Raw genomic sequence first — 25,930 nt, 5'->3', positions numbered from 1 at the left:
ATGGATAGATTTCACAGATCTATATGTGATAAAAATATGGACATTTTTCGAAAGACGTGGTATGAAGGTGTGCACATAACATCTAGGGATGTTAAGGCAATCGTCCATATGGCATCAGAACTAGGTTTTGTTGACGGACTCCGCTTCATAGTACAGGAACGAGGTGCAAAATGTCTTAACCTAGCAAAACGTCATAACATGTTCCATGTCGCTTGCAAAGCTGAACAAACTGAGGTTGTGAAGTTTTTTCTAACTCTGGAGGAATTTGGCAAAAGTACAACTGTACTTAATAGTGAATTTTGGGATTGTTTGTCCAACTGGTCTGAGGCAAATATAATCGAAGTTATAAGTGAATTACTAGTATTTGGAAAAGTTGACATTAATAAAACAATGGTACCACCGCAAGGCGTATCTCTACTTTTTCAAGCAATCGAACATCGAAAGAAGCGACTTGCAGATTATCTTATTCGAGAGGGAGCCGACATTATGTTTGTTAGTAAATGTGCCTCACTAGGAACTATCAGTTGTACCTGCCTTTCAGCAATGCAAATGCCATCTCTTGTTCCGAATTTACTTAAAAGAGGAGGAAATGCAAATGATGTATACGATGAAAATGGACAGTCAGTTCTGATGTTGGCATTTGAAAATAACGCAGACCGGAAGACAATAGAAGATATCGTACGTGCTGGAGCAAATTTAACCTGGAGAGATAATTCTGGGAAAACAACTTTTTCCCTGTTAAAATCACTAGGTTTGACTCCTCTGATTCAAAGGATCATGTCTGATTAAAATATGTCCTGCGTTTTTCTATCTTCCCTTTCGTCTGTTCTCAGTCTTGTTTTTAACTTTTCTGGAACCAATTGTCCAATTACAACCAAATGCTTAACGAAGAATCATTTAAGATTGTGCAAAAAAAATGCATCGCTATATGAAACAAGCATTCTGAGAGTATTGCATTAGCAATACTAGTCCCCTACCGGCAAGTGTAATCTGGTTCCCGTTAAAAATTGAAAATGCCATAATTCTGTCAAAAATCATTGAAGTGAAACGAAGTTCAAACTTGATCTATAAGTAATCAAGGAAAAGTCACATACCAAAAATCAGCTCAAAATCTCCAAGCGTTTAGAAAAAAATCGCGGAAAACCCTTAAAAATTGGAAAGGTCGTAATTCTGTCATAAATCAATGAAGCAGAACGAAATGCAAACTTGATCTGTAACTCATCAAGATACACTCACATACCAAAAATCAGCTCAATATCTGCAAGCGTTTAGGAAAAAAGTGCGGAAAACCAAGTGGGACAGACTGACAGACAGAGGGAGGGACAGACGGACAGCTAGACGGACGGACGGACGGACAGACTCAGAGGAAACTTATAGTCCCCTCCGGTTTCACCGGTAGGGGACTAATAAAGAACTGTGAAAATCATCTGAGGTAGAACAAAGCCCATGGTTTCTAAAAAAAGAAATACAAACATCGTCAAGTCGGTTTTTAAATAAATTTTCCACCAATAATATTAAGTGATGCCAAAAAATATAAGAGTGAAATAGGGTTATAAAGTTCATTATAACCTTTTAAAAACGCCTCACAATTAACAAGCTATAAGTTTGCAAACTAGCAAACAGTGAGACACCGGAATAATGTTAATTTAAAAATCAACATTTCTTTATTTATTTAAATTTTGTATTATTCCTTGAACAGGAGGGAAAATATTACTAGTATTAACTTAGTCAAATTGTCTTGATAAATATTGCACTTCATCAAGTTTTAGATACTAGTAATCCGCCAAAATATCTAAAAAGTTGAATTTTAGACTCCATCTGACAGCTTTCTTAAGCTTTTTCCACGGTTGATGCAACAGTCTTAGTTTTAAAGAGGGTGTGATTCAGCCTTTAACAGCAAATTCAAAGATTTATGAAGAAAGAAAATTTAGGAAGTGATTGCATAGTACTCAAGTGTCAGCATTATTTTGACAGAAACTCTCTCCAATAAAAATTAAGGATATCTTCTTATGTACTGGGAAAAGATTACAAAAAAGTCAAATGATATACATGTAGTCTGTTAAAGATTTTTATATTTTGCAGTTAAAAACAATCGCAAGGTAATGGAATATATGGAGATAACGAACAGTATTCAAGCTCAAAAGTCCATTAAACAATACAAATTTTGGAGCAGAGCAAACACGGACCTCTAAAATATCAGAGGTGGGATCAGGTGCCATGGAGGAGTATATTTTCTTTTTAAGTAGTTATGTTTGACAAATCAATTTGTAGCTTCTTCATTTGTCGTTTAGTAATATTCTTCTGAAATCTTTAATTGCTAAATATTATTTTCTACACTTTGAATTGGTATATAAATAGGACTATGAAACAAAGAGAACATGGGAAAGATTACCAAAAAAAATGAATTTTCCATGACTGAAAATTCCGAACAGGCAAACGAATTTACAAGTGGTATTCAGATTCATTATTGCATAGCATCGCGCTTAAGCTTAATTGAGTAACCTAAAACTCAAGGTGGTTTTAATTCACAGATCAGTTCTATGGTGTCTTGGATGCAGGCGTCCAAGTAGAAGATATTGAAAAACTATATGACTTTTCTACGTTGGAGTTCATCTTTACAAGTAAAAATATAATGAAATATAGGAGACTCTTATTGGAGAAAAAATTCCATTCTTATACCAAAGGCGCTAGAATTGACTGGAATGGATTGAAAGAGCTCATAAACATTTTAAAGCAAGGTAAAATATATTTCAATTCATTTCTGTCTTTACAAAACAAAATTTAAAAATATTAAAAAAGAATTCATTTTATATCTGATATAAATATTTTATTGGTTGATGAAAAGGGTGAATATGCATTAATCTTTTCAGAATGTTTTTAAATCAATCGCTGAATTGATTTTACATGTATGTGTTATTTTATCTTTAATTATTTTATTGGCTTTTTGAAAGTTTTTTTATGTTACAGATTTTTACCTTTGCTTTTTAAATATTCACCTCACCTCACCTAACCTCCCCTTGCCCGCTGGCACATAATGCCCCAATACACAACCTACACCTGCTTCTGTTTTTGGCTGTTTCTTCTTGCTGATGGCCAGCTATTCCAACCCAGTGATAATCGTTCTTGTTCCGTTGTTCTTCTCCACGTTGTTTTCGGCCGGTCTACTTTCCTCCTTCCTTTATAAATATTAATTAGTAAACATTGTCTGTAAAAGCATGCACTTTTAATATGTAGAGCTGTCTTGATATATGCAGGTCTAATTCTCCTAAGAGGCAATTAGAAAAAAGTTCACTTTAGAATAGCTTAAAGGGAACTTTACTATCTTAGTAAAATTGCATACTACTAATTGCATACTTCCTATGATCTGAATCTTGTAGATGAAGTCTGTTTAAAGTCTTGTCGAGATTAACGGTTTTATTTATTACGATAATTCACCTACTGTCTTACCTTCAAAATTCTATGTTCCATAGAAGATTTAGTTTCTTAGTCGAAACATTGATTTTTGCACACATCTATCGGCATAGTTTTATGATATAACCTTTAATCACTTTTTTCTTTATGCCAAGTATATGCTCTTGATACTCCAGGAAAAAAGATCTGTCTTATAATTTTACATTTTCTAAGATACTTTTCAAATTCTGTGACCTTGATGTTGTTTAAATCACCTCTGATCAGGATCATATCTTATGATCAAAGTTGCCAAAGAATTCTCCTTATATTTCACAATTTTGTACCAGTAAAAGCTTAATAGCTATGGTTATATCTGAACATTTACTGTATCAAGATGCTGATTTTTTGAACAAATATACAATTTTGTAAAATAAATTTTCATTGGAATTAACAGTTGAGATATCAAAAGGTTCTACTTGCGAAGCTGCTCATCATCTTCTGGACCTTGGAGCTAAGACCGGTAACTACTTATTGAGCATGATTATGGTAGCTTCAAATGATGAAGTGTGGCTTAAGTTAGGAAAAAGATTGCTAGAGTCTGGTGCTGATCCAAATGAAAAGTCAACGAAGGGACAATCAGCCCTTTCAGTTTCTATTCAACGAAATCTATACGAATTGTCGGAAGAACTAATCAGATATGGTGCCGATTTCAACTTTGCTGACCGTGGTGGTAAAACACCGTTGGATTATGCGTGTGAATTAGGTAATATATAATAAATAGTAGTCAAGCACGGTTTTCGAAATGATAGTGATTAAAGAAAGTAATTCTGCCTCGTTTTTTCGAAGGTTTTGGGTGGTCGGCGGAAATTATACTGGTAATGCACCTAGGTCCTATGTGTTTGAGATCAAGTACATGTTCAAAATTGAACAATACAATTTTAAGATTTCAAAAATAAATTAATGTGCATTTTATTGTAGGTATGACTGACAGAGAATTCAGATGTTTAAGAACTCTCCTTAAATATCCAGTAAAATTAAGCAAAAGGAATGTCTTCGAACACATTTTTGTTCTAGGAATAACTAGCCTTCGGCAATACGTTCGTAATGAAACATGCACAAATATGGATCAACACATTCTCACATTTGGCGTGAATGGTGTTTTTCAACTTTTCATCGCTGGGGCAAATTTAGTGAATGAAGAGCCAGGGTAATGAAATATAAATTTTATTCATACTTTAGGAGCATCCTATTGGAAATGATAAAGGTATTCCTTTTATCAATGATAAGATGGTCTTAAACTAACATCATTTAGATTGTTTGAACAAGAGATTCATGGACCATGACAGTAAAGTGAGTAATTTCGACATAACCATCTTAAGCATGAAAAGCCTTTGACAATAGCAGTAGTAGTCCACCAGCTAGTGGCAAAAGAAACACTAGGTCTGGCTACGTAGGATGTCACCAAGCTAGTCCTTTTAACTATTGGAAAAACCGATACTCAAATTCATGTTTTCTTGATCACGGCAGCATGATGAAAGATTAAGATTTATTCTTAAATTTTCTCAGCAGGAAAAGACAAGCCGTTTGCACTTTATCTCTGTTATTTTGTGGTCAGTTTACTATTGGTTTTCTTAGTTAAACTTTTTTCTCACGAAAAATTCCACCTTTTTTCTTCGGATAGCCTTTTCCCTGTCAATACCAACTTGTTTAATCGTATAACATTCTTTTGCCAAGTTTTATGCCTCCGTAATTGAAGATTCGGGGATATATAGTCTTCGCCTTGTCTGTCTCTCTGTCTGTTTAGCTTTTAATATGTTTGTACGCAAAAAACAACAACAACAACAACAACAACAAAACTATAGCCTTGTCCTTATTTTTTTTATTGGTTGGAGCTATGGCTTTAATATTTCACATGTGTATTTCTTGTGATAAGACCTTTCTTTGGGAATGAATATATTTGACCTCTTGACCTTGGAGTATGACCCACTTTTGCAAAAAAGATTATGTAATTTTAACCCTGACCGTAACTTTTGTACAGTTGGTGCCAGGGCTTTCATACTTCACGTGTATTTATGATTACAAGACCTTTCCTTCGGTGTAAATATTTTTTACCTTGACTTTAGAGTTTGACCCACTTTCAAAAACTTTAACCTTGGCCTTAAATTTTGAACAATAAGTACTAGTGCTTTCATATTTCACAGGTGTATTTCTTGTGAAAAGACCTTCCTTTTGATACCAACAATTTTGACATTGACCTCGGGGTTTATCCTCTTTTTTTTTTAAATCTTTAACCTTGGCCAAAACTTCTTGTGCAGTTGGTGCTAAGGCTTTTATATTTCACATGGATATTTCTTCTCCTTTCCCTGGGTATCATTGATTTGTATCCTTTGACCTTGACCTTGGAGTTTGACCATATTCAAATCTTTAACCCCGGCTAACTTTTGAACGGTTGGTTCTTGGGCTTTCATATTTCACAGGTATATTCATAGATACAAGTCTTTTCTTACGAAAACAACATTTTTGATCTCTTGACCTTGGAGTTTTACTTGCATTTGAGAAACTTTAACCTTCGCCATAGGCTGCCATACGGGGGCATCAGTGTTACACAAACGCATATTGTTTTATTATTGAACAATTGGTATTTCTTTTTTTAATTTTTTAGCTGTAGTACATTTACCCATGAGACAAGGTTTAAATAGCTCACGACAATCATGAAAGTATTTTGTCTTTTAGTAATCAGGAATGAAACATATATATATATATATATATATATATATATATATATATATATATATATATATATATATATATATATATATATATATATATATATATATATATATATATATTTATCAAAAACCCAATTCAAAATAGGATTATTCATCCTAGAGTCCGATCCTTGGACTAAAGGAGTCGTGAATTTCATCAGTATTTCTGCTTAAGAATGACAGTCATACAAGAATTTATCATTTAGATGTAAAGAAAATATTTTAGATAAGAGATTGCTTTCCTTATATGTCCAAATTATTGTTCTGAACTCTAATCTAATTTATAATCTACAATCCTAACTTAAGATTCATCAGCATTAAAATCTATTTGCATGCCCTGTGTAGAATATTGAAAAAAAATTATATCTATAAAGCAATTTCAGTATTAATGTGAAAAGTCAGACATAGTTCCAGAATCCTATATCCAGAACTCAGGAACTTCATAATAGTGATATTTTTTGACCCCTGCCATTAAAATGGCCGGGGGCATATAGTGTTACCCTGTTCCGTCATTCTGTACTTTCGTAGGGAAGTATGTATAAGGTTGACATTGCATATCCTGGTATTTTATTAGAAAATATAGGTCAAGTTTGAATTTGGTCGTGGTACAATGATTTTTGACAGAGTTATCCCTCTTGAACTTAGAAAATATAAGAAAATTTCAGTTTCCGCTCTCCAACATTTGTAGGGATGTGTGTATAATGTTGAAATTGCATGTGCAGGTATTTTCCTAGAAAATACAGGTCAAATTTCAATTCAGTCGTGGTCCGATGATTCTTGAACTTAAAAAAATAAAAATTCAGTTTCCGCTCTCTTTCTTTTGTAGGGATGTATGTTTAAGGTTGGAATTGCATATGTAGCTATATTACCAGAAAATACAGATCAAGTTCGAATTTGGTCCTGGTCCGATGATATTTTACAGTTATCCCCCTTGAACTTGGAAAAGACTTAAAAACTCACAATTTCTTATTATCTTGGCAACAAATATGCAATTTACAATTTGCAATTTGAAATTTTGGCTGCCTGCGGGGGCATTCGTGGCGTAACGACACATCTAGTTTTTTTTTTTTTTTTTTTTTTTTTTTTTTTTTTTTTTTTTGAAACTTAAGGACATACGCAACGTACCTTACCTACTGATACTTTTTCAAGATATTCTTAATCATAGTTATTATTTATAATTCATTTATTTATTATTATTTATAATTCAAAGAAAAATATACAAAAATTACTAAACATATATTCTAGATGTTTTGTTTATCTAAACTTGATTTAGAAGAAGTGTACAACATCATATATAGACATTAAAATGACATTAAAATGTAACACACAGTTCCTTCAAGTATTGGAACTCTTCAACTCCAGGGAAAAAGACAATAAAGTTCAAACTACGTTGCATATGTCCTTAAATGCAGACACAACAAAGTTGGCAAAAAAACCTCTAAATGAGCAAAACTTTTTTTCATAACCAGGCTTATAGATTTCCTGGAGAAAAAGAACATTATAGAAGAATTATTTTTTTTTTACCAGGTCCTCTAGCCTAAAGTCATTGGAGAGTTGCAAAATCTTTCTTGCTTGTTACAAAGTACAATTTACAACGATTGCCAACTTTCTCTAATCGCTTCACTAATGTCATAAAGTTGAAAATTGACATAATAAGCATTTTAAAAATTGTTTTTAAAATTTTTGAGAACAAATCTCTATGAGGCACAATAGCTGTCCGCGCAACGTTGGCAAAGTTAAAAAGTAGTTCGTGGTATTTGTAAAATTAAGGAAACATGCTTCTTTTCTTTAGTACATGTATTTAAAAATTTCGTTTGAAGCAGAAATTGGAGTGTACATTTCATTTTCAGTTAGTAACCGGTGTACCTATATCTCACACATTTTAGATTCATCGAAAGATCGCGTTAAAAATAATTTGAATCAATTCGTTTATCAAATTATTTTCTATATTGTATTTTTATGCCCTCGTTATCGAAAATTCGGCCTTGTCCATCCGTCTGTCTGTTTGTCCGCAAAAACTTTAACATTGCCAATAAATTTCGATTGGTTGAAGCTATGGCTTTCATATATTACATGTGTATATTCCCTGTAACAAGACCTTCCTTTGGGTTCCAACATATTTGACCTCTTTACCTTGGAGTTTGACCAACTTTTGCAAAAAATTACCCATTTTAACCTTTTCCATGATTTTTGAACCGGTGGTGCTAGGGCTTTCATATTTCACATGTGTATTCATAGTGACAAACCTTTTCAAGAGTGTAAATATTTTTTACCTTTTGACCTTGACATGAGTTTGACCTATTCTAAAAAACTTTAATCTTGGCCATAACTTTTGAACAGTTAGTATTAGAGCTTTCAAATTTCACAAGTATATTCCTTGTGACAAGAGCATTCTTTGGATACCAACAATTTTGACCTTGACCTCGGAGTTTGACCTAATTTTGAAAAATTTTAACCTTCGCCATAACTTTTGAAAAGTTGGTGCTAAGGCTTTTATATTTTGCATGTATATTGCTTATGATAATGTCTTCCCCTGTGTACGATTAATTTTGACCCTTTGACCTTGACTTTAGAGTTTGACCCACTTTTAGAAAACATTAACCTTGACCATAATTTTTGAATGGTTGGTGCTTGTGCTTTTATATTTACTAGTTATGTCCATTGACACAAATTGACACAAGTTCTTTCTTTGGGTAACAACAATTTTGATCTCTTGACCTTGGAGTTTGACTTGCATTTGAGAAACTTAAACCTTGTTTTCAATAGCTTTGAAATATAAAGAGCAATGGCCTTTCTGACGTTGAACTTTACAAGGTACCTACATTTAAAAAGATTAATTTTATGTCATTTAATGTCTTATTTTTGATTGATAAAAGGTATGGCTTTTATATTCAAGAAATATTGCTTGTTTAATATCCTTCACAAAGTACTAGACTAGATCTCTATTTTGTGACCTCGAACCCGACTACTGACTTTTTTTAAAGAATTTTTGGTCTGTATTATTAGTATCGTGGGACGTCGAATTTTCGATATTTTGTGTTTTTAAGTAGGCATCTTGCTTGTGGACCTTGTCACCATGACATTAAATTTATAAAGAAAATAATTTTTTCACACCTCTTAACCCTGGAAGTCAATCTTCGATATTGTATATATTTTTAAATACTTTTCTAGGTAGGTTTCTAGCATTCTTACCTTGGAATTTCATTGACTTAATTTTTTAAGTTAGGACAGAAATGGATGATAATTTAATCTTACATATATCGGTCATTACTTATTACCACAGAGCTTGCGAAATGACTTTAAACGAAACTGTTCATATTCTTGTTTCATCAATTTGTTTGTCAATACATGTAGCTTGCCTCATTTTAGAAAATGTAGAGCATGCTATTGCATATTATCGAATCAATTGGGAGACATAAATCCCATTTAAAGGAGAATTTTGTGAACTTGACCTTTGCATTTGACTTTTCATAATTCAAAACTTTGAAATATTTTTTTTCGACTCTGCATAAAAGATAAAATCATTATTACTCTATTTATTTTTTTTATATATTGAAACCAGCATTCTGAGAGTATTGCATTAGTAATACTAGTCCCCTACCGGCAAGTATAATCTGGTTCCCGCTAAAAATTGAAAATGCCATAATTCCTTCAAAAATCAATGAAGCGGGACGAAATGCGAACTTGATCTATAACTCATCAAGGTTAAGTCACATGCCAAAAATCAGCTCAATATCTGCGGGCGTTTAGAAAAAAAATTGCGGAAAACCCTGAAAAAATCGTTATTCCATAAAAAAATCATTGAAGCGGAACGAAATGCAAACTTGATCTGTAACTCATCAAGATACACTCACATACCAAAAATCAGCTCAATATCTGCAAGCGTTTAGAAAAAAGTACGGAAAACCAAGTGGGACAGACTGACAGACAGACAGAGGGACAGACAGACGGACGGACAGACTCAGAGGAAACCTATAGTCCCCTCCGGTTTCACCGGTAGGGGACTAATAATTGGCATGGCGTCAACATGAACTTATTTTTTAATTTATTCAGCTTGATTCCTTGGTACATTCGAAATTATTTTTATTTTTATTATTATTATTATTATTAAAACCTACAAATTAAACGTTATCCTATGTTTATAAAAAAATCTTTTGTTTCAGAACTTCTCCCTTGAAATGTCTTCGTTATCTTGCATTTTATGGATTATTTGACTCCATAAAATTTTTGATGCGCTCTGGGTGGAAAGTAGATATGGATAAGAAATGGATAAAAAATTTAGAAAATGATGAAAATTTTAGCTGTGGTTTTATGGTCGATGAAACCTGGTATATACCTCAAATTACAGATGAAAACAGAAAATCTCTTGTAGCCGTATTAAACGAAATTGAGAAAGAACCAATAACTCTACAAAACCTTTGTAGAAGTGAAATTCGAAAACAGCTTTCTTCTCATGGTCATAGTATTTTGCCCCTAATTGAAGATTTACCAATTCCAACAAAACTGAAATCTTTCATGAAATTTGAAGATTGTGAAAGTCCGAAGGAGGAGGAAGTGGTCGTAGATGTTAAAAGGTACCTTGTTTATATATTTGGTCTATAGTACTAACTCTTCAGTGTTTTAAGACAATTATAATTACAATGATATTATTTAACTCATATTAACTTGGCCTGTCTAACTAACTATTTGCACTATATTTCGCTCGACACATAATGTTTAAGTACCTATATATCATTTGTATGTGCAATACGCTTGGAATAGGAATTATTGTATTCTCGGTAGGTAAATGTAATTGTTTTGTGAGAGGTGCTTGCAATAAGTTGCCACTCATTAGTACTTTAAATGACATCATTCCAAGATATGGTTTACTGAGTCATAAGCAATGTAGTAGCTTCTAAAACTTTTTCTTAATTAAGCACAGTTATGCAAAGCTATGTTAACTATGTAATCTCGGATCTTTCTCTATTAAGAGGGCTGAGTGGTTGGGGCCATTTTTCAGACTATATTGATCTCCTTTAGAAGAAGAGCTCCATATAAAGATATACAAAAATGATCAAATTTTAAAACTAAAATGTATGAAATTTTTGTTTGCCAAATGATAGTTGACAGCTTAAGATATCATATCTAGAAAATTAAGTTATATCTGATGGTTAATTTGTTGACCCCCCCCCCCAGCCTCCTTAACTTAGATTGGGCTTGTGGCAGGGCAAGTCTCCCAGAAATTCGCTAGTGTTAATGTGTTTAACAATAGGCAGTTATCACGGAGCTACAACTACAACTAGTCACCCTAAATATTTTAATGTGTATGAAACGCACTGGCAAATAAGCGAAGAAAGTTTCTGATCGTTTGACAAATAGGGAAGTGAAAGTTTTTTCTCATTATCATAAAATCTTATTTAATGTTTTGGTTTACATAATTTATTCTTGTTGTATGTAAATTTCAAATCTTGTTTGTTTAACGTTAACGTCTCTTGGAGAATTTTTCACTCAAATTGAGACGCCACCACTTGCCAGTGTAGTGCTGCAAATTCATACTTTTACTCGCCACTGAAAGCCATAAAACAGTGAGGGATCTTTTTTGTGCCAACAGCTACTGCGACACGGGACCTCAATTTAAACGGTCTCATTCGAAGGACTGGTCTCCATGTCCTGCAGTAGGATTCGCACCCTCAACATATGGATCAACTCCTTATTCCGCAACTTCAAATATTGAGATTCGTCTATAAAGTTGTTTGCAGACACAAACAATGGCAAAAATGAACATTTCGATTTACAAAAACACATCTTTTCCTTAAATAAATTGGTCTTCGCCCGAATTTTATTGAAGGCATATGTTCCAAATTCTTGTGAAAACTAAACACAAAATACTATCAATGCATTATTAATTTTTTTTTTTACATGAAATATGATTAGCCAAAATACTTTTATCCCAAAAAGCATTGTTTGGCATAATTTATTGCTTATTAGTGATAGCTAAAAAATTATTTATAAATAGATCAAATTCACTAAAAAGAATTTGAATTTTAAACAATAAATGCTGTAGGCATCTCAAAAGCCCCCAGTCCCCTCCAGTCCCGGTTCTTTAGATTAGAAGTTATTTTTTAACTTTCAATACGAACCAAGTTCTGATCCCACCTCTAGAGTTTCCATGGGATCGTGTTTGACCCCTTTATTCCTTATTCGACTTAACATGATATTTGAAGTGGACAAAACAAGTGGATGGTATAAATGTGCTTACATATTATTCACAAATTCAAATTGTTTTATGTATTAGCTATAGAATTTTAAAATCAATTACTGCTTGTTATTTCACCTTTTTCTCAGTTGAGCTTGTACTGGAACATCACATTGCTTATAATATTACAAATCCATTTGATTAAAAAATCACTTTGTTTCATGAAAATTTTCAAAATCAGTACAGAAAGAGAATGTTGTAACCATGATAATTATTTTTTGGCTTTTTTCAGCCCTGAGGACTTATTTGGTGATTACTGAATACCCTGACAAGTAGCATTGCCAAAGTCGAATGTTGTATGTATGTAAAATGCTGCCACACAGTTCGAACAAAATGCTGCACAATTTGCATGAAATGCTACAATTTTTTTTTTTTTGATGATGAGAGAATGAAAATTCAATCTTTTGTGATACGCTTAAATAAAACTAGATATACGGGTACTTTATACATGTGTATCAAAGATACAAAAAACTTCTTCACTTCTTATCAAAAATTATTTAAAGTTTTATTTGGATTCAATCTTATCTGTAAATTACCATACTGTTTAGATTAAGCATTGAAAAAAAGAAAACATTTATAATGTCAAAGCATTCATAAGTTATTACAATTCCTTTATTGTCTTAAAATGTTCATTAATGAAAAAATAAAATCCAAAAGTTATTTACATAAGGCGATTATAATTAAATTCAAAATTTGAAATAATAATAATGTTAAGTAGATGTGATCTAGTTCCGAGCAACGAGAGGTTTCCGTCCGATTCGCCATCCTTATATATATTATTGTATGTAAGAAAACTTACACTGATATGTGCTACTAATAGAGACACACAAGAAAAAAACGAACTCTAAAGAAATGAATATAAAGGAATATATCATAACGAAAGTGGCGGCTAGCATTCAACGCAGACACCTGAGAAAATTTTGGAACTCAATTATTGTCCAAAGTTTTTTAGTCCGCCTCAGTTTTTTTTTGTATATGCATGATGTAAATGATAGACAAATAATTTCATACTTTTTTATCTAATGATTTTAGATTAATGATTTTAGATTGATACACGCAAATATAATTATGTAAGTAGATGTAGATGTCTATTGGAGATGACCATTTTATCATGACAGGGGTGGAGGTTGCAAATATTAACTCAGATTTTTTTTTTTCTATCCTTTGCAGGCAGATTTGTTCTTAGATGACCAGATAAATATTTTTTGTTCTACAAGCAAAACAAAGAGGGGGGACTGTAAAAACTCATGAACTCGATCTTTCATCTTCGTAGTAAAGAATTGGAATTCCTTACATGCACTAATAAATTCCCATAATTCAATGTCAGATTTTAATTATTTTGTTGCCTTTGGAGGTATTTATATTTTCAAAGACAGATTATCCACTTCCAAAATCTGACTGATCCCCCTGTCCTTAATAATCATATTGCCCCCGGAAAGACATACATTACTATTTTTAAAAAAATTAAAAGAAACGCCTTATTTGCATAATTCTAAATTATAAAGAAACTAAAATAATATTATGAATCTTTTATGAAAACTTTTTTGGGTAAGAGATGAGCCACGTGGATTGAAATTCAACTGCGAACAAGATTTTCAATCCAATGTTTCTTAAATTGTCCGTAACTTGGAACCAAAAAAGAATTTTCCCAAAGCTCTTGCAAAATTAACAATTCCATGTAATAGCGCATTATTTCTGAAAGTTTGAAGAAACACTAATGAATAGTTTTCGAAAAAATAAGAAACAGTGTAACACAAAAGAATAATTAGATGGTCCTTGTGTTATTTTAGTTCTTTTATTCTTAAGTTGATTGTTCAATTTTGACAGTGGTCCTAAAATAAACAATATATACAATTGAAAGTGATAGTCATACATTTACTCTTTGACATTTCATAAAGAAAAATATTTATGACCTCTAGTTATTACACTTTATCATACAACATAGTATCATAGTACAAATGAAATGAAGTATAAATAATGTAATAATAATGTACACAGTTATCAAACCTAAGTAAGGAATGCAGTAACATGGCTTCCGGTCACTGTGACGTCATCATACAAGAGGAATCTATCAGACAAAAGGCGCTAGTACAACACGTCTTCCCTTGTCAACATCTACGGTGAAAATGCCGCCAAAAGATGGCCTACTGCCTATACCGTAAATTGACCAATCAATGGACAGATTCACAAGTGTAAAAAATTAATTATAAAAATTACTTACAGCCAAATACTAATATTATTACAGTTATTCAAATAAGATTACGATATAACATAAAAATACTTTTTCTTTTCCAAATCTGTAACTTTTATAAAAAAAAAATGTAAATGTGAATCTCGAACCCGATGTTAAATATACTTCGCCCTCTTACACAGTAAAATCGCTATAAGGTCTTCCATGAAGATCTAACAAAAAGTTAACTATTATATAAATAGTGCACGTTTTTTTTTAGGGTAATAGTTGAAATTGACACCCCTCGGAAAACAATGGTTTTCCTTGGGGTGTCAATTTCAACTGTTACCCTAAAAAACGTGCAGTATTTAATTTATTATACTGAATGTCATATTGATTTTGGATGTCATAAAAAAAATTCGGAGATCGTCGTTAAGTTCACGCTTAGAAAGCTTTCAAACTCCCCGCTTCTATATTTCTCAGTAAGAAAGCTTCGGAAAAGATTTACCAACCTCATTATTGTTTGGTACTCAAAAAGTCCTTTATCATCTAAAGTTTGCACTTGCAAGGATGTTCGATCGTCTGTCGTTTGTTGTTTTCAAGTAAGCTACATCGGACGCAAGCTTTTATTGACGTCGTTTATTCGCCTTTAAGGAGGTTGGATCCTGACATCAAAAGTAATGAGGATTTTTTATCAAGTATATTTTTAGAATTTATACACATAGCTTAATTAAAAACCAAAACAAAAAATGGGGGTCAATGCGCTTCTTTTGGCGCTACAGAGCACTTAGTTTGACCTTTTTGCACTGTAAAAACGTCTTACACATAAATCAATTTTTTAAGTTTTTCCTCCGATATTTTTTATTCAAATAAGTTATGGGAACAAACACAGTTTTATTTCATCTTGAATAGACCCATTAAAATTTTTGACAACGAAAAAATTTTTTAAAGTACTCCGCACGTTCCATTTTTTGACCTTTTTGCACTCAAAAAATTTCATTTTGCTAGCATTACAAATTTAACAAGAAAAAAACTCATTTAAAAGTAATGTCATTTCACTGAATTTAAGAAGAATGATTAAAAGTATCTTGTATATTGAGAAAAGAAAGTTAAAAGTGGGGGTCTGTGATGTTAATTTTTAGATATTACTAAAATAGTGCTAATTTTGAGCTTAAATTAGGGCTATTTTTTCTCTTGATTTTCACAATATATTTGATTTATTTATCAAATATGATGATTGAATTCATGACAGTTTATTAAATATATAATTTAGGACCAGTATAAAACAGTTCACTGCTCAAAATAATTCTGTGCAGACTGCATGTAAAAATAGGAATCCAAACTTAACATACTTCAAATACTTCGAAAGAGAAAAAATGATCATTTTCTTCTAAAAAACCTTCCGCCACAAAATATAGTTCCTCACTTAATGCTTTTGGTACGGAATTTAATCATGGAATTTTAACTGAATATAGTTTATTTGGCATTGTAGAATCCAAATTTATTGTAAGAATTAAAACATTACGCAGATTTTTTTAAATATAGGTTAAAATAAAAATCTGCTCAAAAGCTCAGGAGCGAACCTCGTTAAACGCACAATTGACGTTTCGAGAATTCTACGGTGAACCGTACGCTTATGATTTGAACGCATGTGACATTTTCGTAATGTTGCCCGTTGTCAAGTGTGTTGCTAACGCTGAGGGTAACATTACGGATTGTGAAATGCGTCTAAACCAATCAGATTTTAGTATTTAACATGAAAGTATAATAAAGTTTATTAAAGTATCTATTGTAAATTAAAGTTTTTAATTACTTTAATCAAAGTATTTTTAATATGAGTTTCAGTTGGTGACATTTTTTTATTGTAAGTACCAAAAAGCAATATTCTTATATTAAAAAGAAATGCTACTTGTATATTCACATATTAAAACAAAAAAAATAATAAAACCAATGGTATATACATGTAACTTAAGAAATAATTTCAAAAAGTTTTAAAGTAAAGTGTGAGAGTTAATCAAAATATCAAATTTTTTACTATGTCAACTATAGTTAACTTAAATAAACAATAATCAACTATTGTATTTTTCTAACGGTGAAAACGTATTCATTTTGTTATCGTTGATTTTGTTTTTGTAACAGCACTTCTTTATTAGTTTAATTTTTTGTATTTTTGATATTTATTTGTAATTCATATTTATTCACAAAATAAAAGAACGAAAGAAATTCAAATATTATTGATATTTATTTGTAATTCACGAAGTTAAAGATTGAAAAATTCAAATGCAATTAAATGTAACAAAATGGAACTAAATGCAACTAAGTTAAAAATAATAATAATAATTATAATAAAAATGCATTCTAATTGGCATTCTGGCAAAAGCAATTAGTAAAAATTGGAAGAGATTGTGATATTGGCCATTTAACCTGTAATATTTACATTTGCAAAAAAATTCATGAGATGAAAGGCCAACATGTTCAATTCTGCATGAACTTATTTGGGGTCAGAGGTCATCACCTGACCGAATCACAAGACGCGCTGATATTGCAAGTCACAAAATTAATTGAAAACAAAACAAACACGACGTGTACATTTTCGATATTTTAATTGCACTGATTTGAGTCTAAAATTGATACATACATGCAATGAACAAGTTTACATTCTATTTTACTGTAGATATATATTACTGTGCAAACGATTGTTGGTTTTTCATGTTCTGTAGCATGTTAGCCTGCAAGTTATATAGGACTGAGAAAATTTGACGCAGTTCTTGACAACCACATTACACAAGCGACTAAGACGGTATAACTATTAGAACGATACTCCTAGAAATAGCACTTCAGTGGTTGAAAACCGGCTAATGCATAAAACGTCTCCACGAGTCAGATTAAACGAGGCAGTCACTGTGGAAATAACTGAGAAAGTTGTTATTATACTTATCCCTTCCGTCTTGACTACGTTGAGGGAGTAAACTGAAAAAAAAAAAATTGCGATTTTTTCAATCAAACCGATAACCATTAAATATTCGGTTTGGTTTTTTGAATGATTAAAGTATTTATACATCACCGAAAAAATTCATTTTAATTGATCGCCTCAAATGTAAATATAAGAAATAGACAACAATGCTGTAAAGTTCACTGGGAAATATACTTGGTTGGTACGTGATCAAATCTACTTAACGAGGTTCGTTCCTGAGCTTTTGAGCAGATTTTTGTGTAGACCTTTATCTAAAAAAATTCTGCATAATGTTTTAGTTCTTACAATAAATTTGGATTCTGCAATGCTAATTTAACTATATTCAATTAAAACGCCATGATTAAATTCCATACTGAAAGCATTAAGAGGAACTATATTTTGTGGCGGAAGGTTTTATAGAAGAAAATGATCAATTTTTCTCATTCGAAATATTTACAGTATTGTTAAGTTTGGATTCCTATTTTTACATGCAGCCTGCACACAAAGTTATTTTGAGCTGTGAAATGTTTTATGCTGGTCCTAAATAATATATTAAATTAACCTTCATGAATTCTGTCATCATATTGGACAAATATAACAAATATATTGTGAAAGTCCTGGGGAAAAATAGCCCATTTTAGGCTAAAAAATAGCACTATTTTAGCTATATCTAAAAATAATTTAATTTTGTTTGTATTCTTGCCTCTGATTGGTTAATATCCAAAATGGGACACAAATTATTTCTGTATAACCTGGTTTGGTATGGGGACACACCCCCCTGACAACCAGCTGAATAATCTGTATCCATACAATCCTCTCATTTCCAGTCCTTGAGATTCATGGAAAATTCCAGATTTAATAAACGTACCTTTAACTTCAAACGACAATTCGCTCTTACCACATGTAAAAAGGCTGCTAGGCCTATGTATCAGTTTTTACCTCCCCTTGCTTCCCATCACTTCCGTTACTTCCGTTACTAAGGTTGTATTATTGAGCGGCAAATTTGAACTAATAAAAAGCAACGAAATTTTACACCCATAGTTATTTCATGATTTTAAAATTAAATTATAAGGAATGACTCTAATTCTTGGCCAAATTATTCGAGTATAACCTGGTTTGGGTCAGTTTACGCTGTTTTATAATCCGCTTGCGGATTATAAAGCGTAAACTGACCCAAACCAGGCTATACTCGAATAATTTGGCCAAGAATTAGAGTCATTCCTAAATTAACATCACAGACCCCCACTATTAATTTTATTTTCTGAATATTCTGCTTAAACTAAGAAAAATGTCATTACTTTCAAACGATTTTATTGCTTGTTAAATTTTTAATGCCAGAAAAATGACATTTTTTGAGTGCAAAAAGGTCAAATAATTGACAATGCGAAGTAATTTATAACTTTTTTTGTTGTCACAAATTTTAAAGAGACTATTCAAGACGAAAAAAGACTGTATTTGTTCCCATAATTTATTTGGATAAAAAATATTAGAGGAAAAACTTTGAAAAATTGATTTATGTGTTAGACGTAACTAAGTGCAAAAAGGTCATATTAAATGCTCCGTAGCGCCGAAAGAAGCGCATTGACAGGTATAGGTGTTTCTATGCAAATGAGCTAATAAAAAAGCATAAGAGGTATATTTATTATTCAGAGAAAGTTCTGATTTATTTTCTTACGCATACTTAGTACCCACGATATGTTATAGTTAGTACATACTATGACGTCATTGTTCTTACCTACTGGAGGTAATATAACACATCAACAAAACAGCTTCGGCGCAAGGGATTACCCTATTTAATTTTACATAAAAATTGTATAATGCTATAATTGATTGATTGTATGTTGTTTTACGTCCCATTCGAGAATTTTTCAGTCATATAAAGACCTCACCATATACCGGCGAAGGGCTTCAAATTTTGACCTTTACTCGGCACTCAGGGCCATTGAGCAGTGAGGGATCTTTATCGTGCCAACGCCTGCAGTGACACTGGGCCTCGGTTTTTAAGGTCTCATCCGAAGGACCCGCAACTTTCACTTCAAAGTGCCGAGCGCATGGCGAAGGAACAGTTGCTACCCATTTTATCGACTTGGGTCTGTCGCGGCCGAGATTCGAACTCACGACCTACCGATCACGGAGCGAGCGCTCCACCGACTGAGCTACCGTGAACGGTGATATAATGCTATGAAGAATATTCTATAGATTAATAAAACTGCTGCACAAATCCTAGGCATTATCTCATTTGATCGGAATTTGAGGAAACTTATACCGGACTGTACATTTTTACCAAAATTCAACTTAAAACTTTATAAATAGAAATTATATATCTGAGCTGCTGATATTTGTGCAGCAATACCAGCAATCTTTGGAATATTTTGCTTCTAAACATACCTTGTTTCAGTTAAATAAAATAGAGCATGACCTTGCGCAGAAGCATTTTTGTTGATGTCGATTATAATCTTGTGTAGTAAAAAATAATGACGTCATAATATGGCGTCATAATGTGTACTGGCTATCGCATGTCGTGGGTACCATGTATATATTAGAAAATAAGTTTTAAATTTCTCTGTATAATAGATATAGTCCTTAGACATTTTAATTAGTTTATTTGCCTATTATAGCCTTAACTCCCCTGCGTGCATGGAAAAATAGGAATCAAAACTTGACAGTACTCTAAATACTTTGAAAGAGAAAAATTGATAATTTTCTTCAAAAAAAACCTTCCCCCACAATATATAGTTCTTCAATTAATGATTTGTGTATGGAAATCAATCGTATGATTAATTAAATATAATTTGAATGGCATTGTAAAATCCAAATTTATTTTAAGAACTAAATTACTATCCAGAATTTTTGAAATAAAGTTCCAGTCTAAAATCTATTCAAAAGCTGAAGATCGAACCTATTTAAGAACACTTTTCTTAAACGAGGTAAATTATTGACAAACAAGTTGATGAAACAAGAATATCAAAAGTCTCGTTTAAAGTCATCATTTCGTAAGTTCTCTGGTCGATACAATGACCTTGTCAGCAAATACAATTTATCATTGAGTCAAATGCTGACTGACGTTTTTCATACTAATTGTTAGGCCATTATTTACACACTGAATTGTCGACGGATTTTTCCGTTATTTCCCGATCATGACAAAGAGCTCACGGCGGGTGTGACAGGTCGGCAGGGGATGCTCACTCCTCCATGGCACCTGATTCCACCTATGATGTTTCGGAGGTCCGTGTTTGCACTGCTCCTATTTTGTATTGTTTAATGGACTTTTGAGCTTGAATACTGTTCGTTATCTCCATATATTTCATTCATACTTGAATGAAATGCGTCTTCAATCCACGTAGAATGGGACATAAACTATGGCTTAAAGCAGTCCCAGAGCGGTCCCAGAGCAGTCCCACAGCGGTCCCAGCAGTCCCAGCGGTTCCAAAAAGCAGTCCCAGCGGTCCCAGATAGCAGTCCCAGCAGTCCCAGTGGGCGGGGTTTATTTATTTCATGGGCGGAAATGAGATTACCAATAAACAATGTAACTATAAAAGACAATGGAAATTGATGATGCATTTCTTTCTGAGCAGTAACAATAAATATTTATAATTCTTGTGTGACAGTCATTTCTAAACTGTTAAGAAATCACAGTACGCGTATAGAAACAAATAATAAATATTGAACAAAGAAGGTGTTCACTCCTACTAATAACATGAATATTTAAACAAAGTTATGTGGTATATTAATTTTTCACCAAAATAAATCAATTTATTTTCTGTGATTGATATTGGTTTTCATATTTATTTATATTTATTAAAAATTAAACTTGAATTATTTTTTTTCTATCAGAATTAGTTTAAATAGATTTTATAATTATAGAGCAAGGCCGATTCCCATACTATACTCTGAATGCTTTTTTCTTACTGGAAAGTACTGGGGCTTTTAAAAAATTCTTTGTAAAATTTTGCCGAGTATTATATTTCAGTCATGACTATTTTCACTGACTTAATTGCCAATTTGATTATCGTTAGATTCTCTATGTAACAGAAAACAATAACACTCAGTTTTAAGTGTTTTATTGTATAAACGTTCGAGTGTACATCTGTAAATCACGAGAATGGAACCCTCAGATTATGTTTTAAATTAATTAATCCCGAAATAAATCTATACACATTTATTGAAACAAAGATTTTTTGCAGTTCATAGATTGAAAATAGTGTCATTGATGACCAGTGTGTTCAGCGATGTGTAACGCTGATACCATTCATTGACTTTCTGCTAATATGATGCCCAAAGGCGATTGAAACCTCAAGTCTTGTTAAAATTTTGTAAGAAATCCTTGTTCTTTTATTTTTTATCTTAAACACCACTCTGCCGAAAGTAAACAAAACAACAACAGGGAGACTGCAAATTCAGAATACACAAGGGGGCGGAGCTATCATGTCACTCAGAACCTCTTTCACGCATGAGTGAACAAAGCAGTCCCAGAAAGCAGTCCCTGGGACTGCTGGGTCTGCTTTTTAGAGCAGTCCCACATCAGTCCCATAGCAGTCCCAGAGCAGTCCGACAGCGGTCCCAGAGCAGTCCCAAAGCAGTCCCGGGGACTGCTTTCTGGGACTGCTTAGGTGTCAGGTTGGGTCTGGTTGGTACTGTATGTCAAAAGCAGTATGTTGGGGAAACGGGAGATCTCCGCAGAAGAATCAATAATCACCGCTCTACCATTTAGACCAGAAAATCAATGAACCATTTGGGAAACATTTCAACCTCGAAGGTCACAAATGGGAGGACATGACAGTAGTAGTTAACCATAATCAAAGATGGACAGACGCTCAGAGAAAAAGCAAGGAAAAGGTCTGGATGCACAGACTGATGTAATGAAATCTAAATTATACTGTGGGTGTAATCAGCCCCTTTACTTCAAATTAATAGTAATTTGACTTTTCAGACTTTTATGAATGCAAAGAAGAGTTCATTGGTAATTGATTTATAATTTTGAAACCAGTATCAAATGGTTAATTCCTCTAAATTACAACTTTTTTATAAGGGAGGAGTTAGGAAATGTTATCCACTGAAATAATGCTTGAAAACATCACTGATCAGATTTTAAAATACACATGGATATCGATGAATGACCTGTAAATCTTTCCGTAATTTTAACATGTGCAAAATTAAACATATAAGATCAATAAAGGACATTTTGTTAAATTTTTATCCCATTTGAAATTGTAATAAAATGACCACTCTTGCTGTTTTTGTTTGTAAACATGTGCCCCCCCCCTCTCCGTGATCGAAACATGAAAAGCTTTGGTGTGGATTTGTTTAATAACAATTCATAATACCTGTAAAAGGAATTCTTTCAAAGGGGGGTGTTTTAAAACTATTTTCCATTTTCCACTGATTTCTACAGTGAAAAACACATTTTACATTTACCAAAATTATAAATTTATCTGTTTTGCCAAATAAGTAATGTTTTCTGTGAAAATGCATACAAAAATCTATTTTGATATGAAAGATCGTTCAAATTTGATAACTTACGAGTGTTGACTTGGAGGTAGGTGGCAGTACAATACGACCGTTCGCAATTCGTTCCGTTGTAAAGACGAATAATGACCGCTGAAGAATAATGACTGGGGTCATTTTTCGACGTCCAATAATGACCACCGGTCAATATTCGACATCGAAAAATGACCCTTTTGGCTGTAGAAAATGTGGCATCTCCCTTAAAATCTACATACCCTATGTGAAGAAATATGACCCCTGAAAAATAATGACCCTTTGTCGATTTTTTTCTTTTTGTTTAATATAGATTAAGAATTATAAATCAAGAGACCCGTTAATCAAAATGCTCACCTGGAGTAAACTGAAGATACAGCGATGATCTGTTGTTCTCATTAAATCTTTCAAATTTCTTTTATGATAAACTGACAATATTAATCAACTTCAATCTACACTATGTGGAAATGCTTCCATATTGTTTTGACCTATGTGTCACTGTTTTGAAAAAAGAATTTTTCGTTTTCGCTTATATTATCCAGAGAGAGAGAGATGGGGAGAGAGAGAGAGAGAGAAAGAGAATTGTTTATAATGTCTTTCTACAGGTCAATTTAGTTGGGTTTTTTTAAGTCAATGATTTAAACAGTGTACATACATGTAATTCGGATATATATCAAAAGTGTCTTACAACCTGATAAAAATGACTTAATGTTTAAGAGACTTTCATACATTTTCATGAAAACCGAAAGAACAAGCATTAATTAACTATACAGTGTATATGGCAAAAAAAAGCTTGAGATGCAATCAATTTTGATAAAAAAAAAAAACTTGATAAAATATCCATATCTCGTAAACAACCTGCACTTGATGCATGTACCATCTTTGATTTTCTGGATTCTCTTCTTTCTCAGAGAAAAGTCTTATCCAAAGAAGAAACATCAAACCTGTTCGAACAAATGAATAATTCTCTAAATTGTGCAAGTGAATATCCACTTTGTCAGAACAAAAGAAATTTAATCTTCCTTCTTATAGCGTACGAGTATACCAAATTCGTTCCAAGGAAAATATTATTTTTTCGTCCGAACGAAGACCTGACTTGTCCGAACTATTATCTTCTTTGTCGGAACAAATTTCTAATTCAGCCGAACACTTACAATTCTTTTACGGGCTTCAACGGCACCATACTATTGCATTATATTCCGTACTTTAAAAAGTTATTGTCTTCGTGGATTTTTTTGTCAATTTGTTTAGTTATCAAAAATTCTAAAATTACAAAATATATTTACTAACAAGGTCGTTATAATGACTCAAGAATTTCTGAAATGCCAATTTTGATTAGGGCTGTTGAAAGTCGTGTTACATCAACTTATTTGTCAGTATCCTGCCTCTGTTTTAAAGTTGATTGTACTACATTAATACATGTAAGAAATTGGCGATGGAAAAGCCGATTCTCAAGTCATTCCGTTTGTTAGTTGGCCATAGACGTCTTTTATCAGTAAAATATAGAAATATGAAACAAATGATAAAAAGATTAAGACTAGAATATATGCTGTTGCAGGCAATAAACACACACAATGCTCCATACATAATGATCACGTGACGGCAGATTTTCTACCTTCTAGAAGAAAAAACTTGAACTTTACACTTTATTTAATTTGTTCTTTGTGTAGAAAAGTTTGTCCAACCGTTTCCATGGCAGTGGAAACAGTTTTAAAAATTTTAAATGTAAGTGTATTTATGAAGTTTCATAAAGACTGCACAAACCAACGGTGAGAGCATTCGTTGACAAAATTTGTTTTTACACCATGGCAACTGTTTAAATTTGAAAAAGCAAAATATTTAATGACCATCTAGAGTTTCTGATCGTCATTTCTAATAAGTTTTATTAAGTTTATCCAAGTCATCTCCCAGAAAATGCTCGGACAAAATAATAGGTCTGACGATAACAATATGTCTTCCTGACTTAAGTTCTGGACCAATTGATAACAGCCTTAACCAGTATCCACTGTGGCGTATCTACTGTGCAATTTTAATTGTGTGCTGAGAACACAATAGGTCTAATAAAAAGAAACACATGTAATGTTAATAAATTTAAATTGCGTGTTTGTCCAGTGATTATCAGAAAAAAAAAATGTACGAGACTTACCCATTGAGACCCAAACTTTGGCATCGATCATCTTTTTTCCAACTTGGTATCATTCTGTTGGGATCACGGATGGTCATTTTTCAACGGGTCAATTTCTTATAGGTGCATATGTAGAAAACTGACCTCAAGGGTTCTCTTTCTACAAAAAAATTACATTTTCTTTCTATCTACGACTAGAGGTCATTTTTTGATGACCCCAAGTCATTATTCGTCTTTACACCGGGTAAATTGCTTCATAAATTACCATGACATACATAATAACATGACATGTTTTTTGTAAGATGCACAGATGAAAAAAATCCTCAGATTTCTGCATTCTAGAGGGTTTTTAGTCTGCAATAACTTACTTCGTCGACTTGTCTTAATTACTGAGTCTAATATGGCTTTGTAAAAATCGATTTAATTACCTCTGGTATATAATGCAAAATTTTCACACGAGTGAACTGAAGAAAGGAACGTGTTTTTCGTAAAATGAAATTTTCAATCAATTAAATTCTTCCAAAAACAGACTTGTACTCAACCATTACATTTTCTTATATAGTCCAGAATAAGTCAAGTACTAGTATTTTTAATTTTATATACATAAATGTAGTCTAAACATTCACAGATTTCTGTTAAATTTTGGGGAAAGATATATTAAAAAACATATTCAAAACAAAAATGACAGTAACTAATCAGCAATTTCCAAGTAAATATAAAATATGTCAACCATCAATAATATAAAACAGTCAAAAATGAGTCAGAGTCTTGACCGAAAAAAATACAACTATAAAAGTTGACAGTTTTGAAG

At 32.4% G+C, this 25,930-nt stretch overlaps 1 protein-coding gene across 1 annotated transcript; it reads left to right on the top strand.

The window, feature by feature from the left end:
• LOC133204925 (serine/threonine-protein phosphatase 6 regulatory ankyrin repeat subunit C-like) lies at positions 1-12,653 on the top strand. The gene is made up of 6 exons (XM_061340666.1): positions 1-751; positions 2,532-2,738; positions 3,845-4,153; positions 4,369-4,597; positions 10,322-10,732; positions 12,626-12,653. Exons 1-6 carry the CDS (start codon positions 1-3, stop codon positions 12,651-12,653), a joined length of 1,935 nt encoding a protein of 644 aa, XP_061196650.1.
• Positions 12,654-25,930: the final 13,277 nt, after the last annotated feature.

The sequence above is a fragment of the Saccostrea echinata genome, unplaced genomic scaffold, assembly GCF_033153115.1.
Source record: "Saccostrea echinata isolate AGI-Se365-2 ecotype Australia unplaced genomic scaffold, CSIRO_AGI_Sech_v1 ptg000054l, whole genome shotgun sequence".
Lineage (NCBI taxonomy): Eukaryota > Metazoa > Mollusca > Bivalvia > Ostreida > Ostreidae > Saccostrea > Saccostrea echinata.
The sequence above is the reverse complement of the archived record's forward strand: the minus strand, read 5'-3'. Positions and strand labels throughout refer to the sequence as shown.

Excerpts from the sequence above, each read along its gene's own strand:
- LOC133204925 (XM_061340666.1), top strand. The coding sequence starts at position 1 with ATGGATAGATTTCACAGATCTATATGTGATAAAAATATGGACATTTTT. Across the intron at positions 2,739-3,844 it reads CATAAACATTTTAAAGCAAG|TTGAGATATCAAAAGGTTCT; the intron begins GTAAAATATATT and ends TGGAATTAACAG. Across the intron at positions 4,154-4,368 it reads GGATTATGCGTGTGAATTAG|GTATGACTGACAGAGAATTC; the intron begins GTAATATATAAT and ends ATTTTATTGTAG.